Raw genomic sequence first — 6,741 nt, 5'->3', positions numbered from 1 at the left:
TGACACGTAATCTTTATTTCCCCACTATTAGGTTAATTTTATTGTATTCAACATCTAAAATAATGATTTATCAAACCGATCAATAAATAAAGGAGAATTATATACAAGTCATTTCAAGTTTCACTTCCATTACTCAGTGGAATGATTACATGAAAATGTGGTGCAAAACAAGGAGCAGCATTTTTGAAACATGGATGCGTCGCCTTTCAAGGAGATCAGGGAGAGACTGAAGGCATGCATGCCCACCACAACACAAGCGCCACATTAAAAGGTAACCCCACTAAATTCTGCTTCTGACTTTAAAGCAACAATGCAAACATAAGCTGAGAAGGTAAGTAGTAGGGGAGTTGAACTGGTGCTTTTGGGTAGGTAGTAGGCAGTGGGGGTCGGTTGGTCATGTCAGTCCTCCGACAGCAGTCTGTGGAAGTGATCCTTCCTCTTCTTCAGCACCTCCCGAAAATCCTCCTGAAAAAACACAGCAGATTATATGATAGCGGAAGTGGAAAGGCTGCTGCTACAGATAACCTGCAGTTTTATTTAAAACCGACTGGAGGAAAGAAAAACAAATCAGGTGATGCAAACTATCAGTAAATGTGTTGAGTGAAGATAAACGAGACAAACCGCTGCAGACAGTTTCTCCATGTAGGGGATGAGCTTGTGGAGTTCTCGGTCATCTGACTCGCCAGACCAACTCTTGATGGGAAGCGTGTTCATCAACTGCAACATTAAAAACGGCATCTCAAGTTGAATCAACCCGACATCCAACATGGTGCCAGTTCTGGTCAATCTGTGTCATACTGACATGGTAGGGATATGTGTGGGGTGCGTTGTCCAAAATCACAGTCTTGGCTAGATCCCGCCCCAGGATGCTGAGATCTTTGATGTAGTGCCCAAGAACACAGGAACACTCATCCTGATAGAGACGGTGGCTGCAAGGACAGAGCGAGTGCACATGTTCTTCATTTATTCCAAACAATATGCAAAGTGAAAGCAGAACCATCAGGAAGTCTGACCGAAAGAGCTTCCTTTGCGGGTCCAGGATCTCCAGAATCTTCTCAGCGTATTCCCTCTTTGCACAGGTGTAAACAAAGAGCTGCAACACGGGAGAATAACTTCTTAATAAGACATTTACATAGAATTGTGGAGCGCTTGCTCTTGGGCTCCCCCTACAGCTTCAAAAGTGCCATGTCAGAAGCTATAAGAATCAAGCAAAGAAAAGGTACTCATGGCAGGTGTCTGAGGCTGTATTTACACTGTACATACAAGTGACCAATTGCAATTTAATGCCTACTCTGATTTCCTATAGCTGTATTACCATAGAATAGAACTTTTTTTTCAAGATAAACAGAAATTCATCTTTAAACACAGCTTTCAAATCGACATCCAATACTCCCTTACATACCACAATTGTAAAAATAAATACATAAAAAAAGTAAGTTAACAAACCTCATATACTTTTGCCATTGACTGCAGGAACTGCTTCAGATGTGGTCGCAGGATCATGTAAACCTGTTAACATACAATAAAAACATTTTATTGTCATGAGTCAGGGTTTTTACTTTAACATCTTTGGGAAGCCAAAACATACCCACGCTAATAAATTAATGGGTATTAAGAAGCCACCATATACAATTTCATTGTTTTAGTCTTAAAAAGAAGCCACAATTATCATCAGAATGTGCACAACAATAATATTTAAACTTGCCCAACATTCCACAGTCTAATTTTTTCCCCATACTTTGGCTGGCCCTGTGACTTGGGTGGATTTGAAATTTCAAGATTCTAACCATGGAAAGGTTAGTTTAAAATGGCTTCCATAATTAGAATCCCACATTGCATTGTGACCAAAAGTAGAATCCTGGTCAGTTACTGCACCTGTTAGTCCTGTGAATAGTAAATCCTTGTTCTGGCAGATTCTGCATGATAAACTAGCAATAAATTGGTTAGTTGCTTGACTTCATCCATGTCTTTTTTGTTTTGTTTTGTTTTGTTTGGCAGTTGGCAAATGCGTTTGGTTCCTTACCACATTTCAAAACAATATTCTGGATTGGCGTTCATTTTCATGAACGTACAGGATTCTAGTTTAGGTAAACCATTTTAAACTCAAAAGAATGTTTCTGTACGTAGTTACAAGCGGATGTTTCGAATCCAATCAGAACTCGTTCACTGAGGTCAACACAATAAGGGAAACACATATTTTGGATGACAGCTCTAGTGTGATCTCTGCTTTTAGAAAATAAATTTCCCACCATAGAAAGTTACTTGTAGTCCATTGCGATTTATGATTGGACATTCTTGACATAGTCCCAAAAATATGGTACACATCTTTGGATGCATTGTTGTGTCCAGTTTGAGTTCACCTTATACTGGTGATCCTGAAAAGCTGTGTTGAAGGTGTATTCAGCATTGTCAATCACATTCAGAGAGCCGTACATTAAAGTTTCCTCCTGTAAGCACAAGTATCGCACATTGGATTATGTTAACGCACCAACAACAGTTTGTCTTGTTTTGAGGAAATGGAGGATACAACCATACAGTTTCAAAAGTCTCAATTGTTATGCTATTAAATGAAAAACAAAAACAAAAAACAAAACAAAAAACTCACCAGGTCCACAACAAGCGTGGCCTCCGGGGTGCTCCTGGTCTTAGGGGGGATGACAGGCAGTCTGGGCTGGGAATATTGTGACTGTGATGGCAGGTTCTTGATGAAAGTGAAGCTGGGAAAAAAAAAAAAAAAAAAAAAAAAAGTTGACAAACACAATGGTGTCCTTGCCAAATGTTCCGATCTGTGATTATGAAAATAGCAAGGATGACACTTAACAGATTAGATCTGGTCCAAAACCACTACAAATTAGAGACATGGAATCTCTAAAAACGTAAACAGGCAGAGCATAACACTTACGGATTGAAGATGTCATCCTCGTCGCCCAGGAGGTCAATGGAGCCATAACCAAACACTCCTTGTTCAGGGCTCATCAATACATTGTTTCCTGGACTCTTGTAATCTGGGTTTAAAAAAAATAAATAAATTGTCAATTAATAGCAGTTCTGACATCACGTGATAACAATAGTTATGCACACGTATTTATACAACATCAAACAGATGCACTTGAAATTTCACTAATATTTTACCGAGAGCATTACATACATGGGCAAAGAAAGTTTTTTTTTTTTTTACATTTACGTTACACAGATCACGTGCCATTGAATTAATGACCACTGCTCAGTTCAGGTGTGCCAGACTTGGCGTTACTCTCAGAGTGCCGATTTGGAACTCATTTTTCAGCACCATATCGCCAACCAAACTACTAGGTAAATAGATAATACAGAAAAAGTACTATTGTATCATAATTAATGCAGGGTCAACCGCAAATAATAGTGATTGATGTACCATTATAACACTTTTTTTTTTTTTCCCCCACCAGAATGACTACAAGCACTTATATTTGACTACTTAATGATAATGAGCACCAATACTTGGTCATGCAATTATCTTGTAATTCAGATGAAGATGCATTTTATTTCATTCTAACTTTTTATGTAATTACATACGGTTAATAACAAAACTTTTCTTGATCACTCAGATATAAGAATTTAGAGCACGTGTCCAAAATTTCATTTGAGGGCCGCAAACAGAAAAATGGATGGATGCAAGGACCACATTTATAACACACAGAAATTAATCAATTATTTATTGTTTATATATGTTCTAGTTCTTTTTAAAAACCTGCTACACAAAAGCTTAAGAAAAAAAAAGTGATAAAGCAAAACGTTAAAGATTTTCTAGATTTTGGGGTGGCCTCAGCCTGGCATGTCACCCGACTACAGCCACCCCTGCACTGAACAGCAGCCAAATTTCATCTCAACATTCAGATGTGTTAATTCAGCAAACAAACATAGAAGAAAAAAAGGGGGAGAAAAAAAGCAAACTGCTGTTCGCTGAGCCATTCTCAAACAATTTAATGTCATTAACGTTCATAAATCCCCCCCTTGACACAAAAAAAAAAGTGGAAGAAACAATGTTTGCGTTTTTTTTATTTATTTTTATTTACCAGCCTGGTCGGCCATGTTAAATGTCATTTTGTGTATATGGCGCGGGCCGCTGAGAAATGATGGTAGGTTACAAAACAGTCCCTGGGCCATAGTTTGCTTTAGTAACAACTTGTCAGTATATCCAAATCCAACTGCATGTTTTTCTAATAGTCTTGCCATATATTTCACTTAAACGTCACATGCTATGTTTGATCTTTATTATATTATATATATATAACGCCCATTGTTACAGCCGCGATGGCTCTTGTGCACAATAAAATGTGGCATTTCAATTATGTAGCCTCTCAGTTTGTAAGTAGCGGGTATGTAAAACGAGTTACCTGGAGGTTCTACTTACTCTCTTTGCTGGGTGTGAGGAATCGAACGATGGGGGTGTAGATCTTCCTGGCTGCCGAATCATGAGGCGATGCAGGGTCCATCTCGGAAAGTAAGTGCTCATGGTGCAAGATGGACCTGGGTGGAGTCTTGAAGTCGGAATCTTCAAGACCAGCACCAGCAAGTTAGATGCAGAAAACAAGCTCAGCACATTAAAGGATAAGTATCACGGTATTTTAAAAGGGATACGTGACACATTTTGCCAGTTTTAGCAATAAGAAGTTAAAATTTTGTCTACAATTAATTTGATAACTTCATAATTTATCACGTGGGGAGGGAAATTACCTGTTTCTTTGTCAACCGCAGCGATGGCTCTCTTTCTAGGGCGCCCGCGGACCGGCAGGCGTCTAGTCAGAGTTGGGACATCTTCAGCATCACACGTCACTTGAACCTTAACAAGAACAGCTTCATTACATTTCATTAAAAGGGTAAACAATGATTATGCAATCTATGCAAATAAAAGTGTTAAGGCCATTTTAGAGCAATGTGGATTAAGTGCCATTTTGGCAGCAAAATCCATCCATTTTTCTCCATCTCAGGGGGCAGCCATTTTCCACTTGCTGTCTACTGAAAATGACATCACAGTTACTGAGGGCTCAGCAAATGACCAATCACAGATCAGCTGTTTTCTCAAGATCAGATGTGATTGGTTGTTACCTGAACCCTGAGTAACTGTGAAGTTATTTTCAGTCGGCAGCAAGTGGCAAAATGGCTGCCCCCCCGAGATGGATAAAAGCAGGTGGATTTTTCTGCTTAATCAAATTCGAAAAAATGAATCAGAATTCCAGGTTTAGACTAGTTAAGATCATACAACATATCGAAAAGAACATTTTTGGGTTGGCTTCCCCTTTAAACATACAACCGGTACAAATAAACACTTTGCTATTGCAACATTTTGACTCAGTGCATTTCAAAAGTTTTATACTGTACGTCATGTATGGGACAGCTTTGATGGGGATTTGAGGTCGAATGCATCACATTTTTTTAGCTGCAGACCTCCATCCATCCAGTTCCCAAACTGCTTATTCCTGTTCACTATAAAATGATGATGCGAAGGCACAACTGGGGGTATCACCTTGAATGACTTTAACAAATAAAATATGACTGCTACATGCCTCAACTGAGGAGTATGTGTGGTGAAGCATACATGTTGACCTACTTCGTGGGGTCCTCTCACGTGGAGCTGGCCCATTTAAATCTGACCCAGTCTGCACAACATAGTGCTCAACTAATCCTCGCATTACTATCAACAGGACAACACAGCCCTTCTATAAAAGGCAACATTCATTTAAAATCTGTACACATCTAGTGTTTACAAAGACACTAAGGGGAACACAGTGACTCACACGCCACAAATCAAAAACATTGTGCATGTCGAATTGAGCACATTTAATACGAGCCACTCAAATAACGTTTAAATCGCCAGCTCACGTAGAAATGTGCAATTCGGTGTTGCCTTGAGTATCTAATAATGGGCTTTAAAGTAAAAACCGCATATCTTCGCTGTTCGACTCCCATTTTGAGACCACAACCCCGAAAGTTAGCATTAGCTACCTAGCACGGAGAGTTTGTTGAGCCAACTTATAAATGAAGGCACAGTCGTAGTTTACATTGTGGGTAAGTATAAAGTCGTGGCCAAAGAATGAGTTTCTAATATGTTTAAGTTACTTTGTAAATTTAAGTTACCTTGTCTAGTAATGGACTTTCCGGTACTGGTGAACGAGTTCGTTTTGGCGTCGGTGTGGCTTTGCTGCTGCTCGGCTGGCGGGTTTTCCTCGGCGTCTCCGTGTAGGGGGGCGTCAAGGTTTTTTGTGACCGGAGTCTCATTTTTTCCTGACGTTTCACATAAAGTTAATCGGAACGAAATTTAGAACTAATACTTCCTGTTCACTGTTTTGCTACGTTCCATCGTTTCTTCAACGAGTGCCTTTAGCTCCGCCTCGCCAATCCCCGCTTCTTCTCGAATCGTGCGCTCCTTTGTATGTGTTTAAATATGCTAGGGTGCGATTGGTTCAACAGCATTATCACTATCACTGGGCGGTGCTTGGGCAAGACTTTGACCAAAAGTCTGTAGGACCATCAAGTCAAGTCGTTTGAAGCAATAGCACATACACCGTCATATAGCTAGGTTAAAAGTGGAGGCACGAGTGGAGTGGATAACACTCTATATAGGCAGTGGGCAGGATTAAAAAAAATAAATAAATAAAATAAAACCTGGATTGTAACAAGCGTTGTACTTTTTTGACCAGTAGGGGGTCACATTTTAAACATAAAAAACAGTTTGTGCGGTGTGTTGATCGTGTCTGATTCACA

General features: G+C 39.6%; 1 protein-coding gene across 1 annotated transcript; it reads right to left on the bottom strand.

Moving 5' to 3' along the window:
- Positions 1–12: 12 nt before the first annotated feature.
- ctdspl3 (CTD (carboxy-terminal domain, RNA polymerase II, polypeptide A) small phosphatase like 3) lies at positions 13–6,448 on the bottom strand. The gene is made up of 11 exons (XM_077535393.1): positions 6,115–6,448; positions 4,714–4,819; positions 4,391–4,531; positions 2,903–3,005; positions 2,606–2,717; positions 2,361–2,447; positions 1,447–1,509; positions 1,014–1,093; positions 803–929; positions 622–717; positions 13–465 (listed from the first exon to the last, which is right to left on the bottom strand). The coding sequence occupies exons 1-11, from the start codon at positions 6,253–6,255 to the stop codon at positions 400–402; spliced, it is 1,122 nt and encodes a 373-aa protein (XP_077391519.1). The 5' UTR covers positions 6,256–6,448; the 3' UTR covers positions 13–399.
- Positions 6,449–6,741: the final 293 nt, after the last annotated feature.

Source organism: Festucalex cinctus, chromosome 10 (assembly GCF_051991245.1).
Source record: "Festucalex cinctus isolate MCC-2025b chromosome 10, RoL_Fcin_1.0, whole genome shotgun sequence".
Taxonomy (NCBI): domain Eukaryota; kingdom Metazoa; phylum Chordata; class Actinopteri; order Syngnathiformes; family Syngnathidae; genus Festucalex; species Festucalex cinctus.
This window is presented reverse-complemented; position numbering and strand designations above follow the sequence as displayed.

Coding starts and splice junctions, on each gene's coding strand:
- ctdspl3 (XM_077535393.1), bottom strand. CDS start 6,255: ATGAGACTCCGGTCACAAAAAACCTTGACGCCCCCCTACACGGAGACG. Junction 2,448..2,605: donor CCACGCTTGTTGTGGACCTG/GTGAGTTTTTTG, acceptor TTGTGCTTACAG/GAGGAAACTTTAATGTACGG. Junction 1,510..2,360: donor TTCAGGATCACCAGTATAAG/GTGAACTCAAAC, acceptor GTATGTTAACAG/GTTTACATGATCCTGCGACC.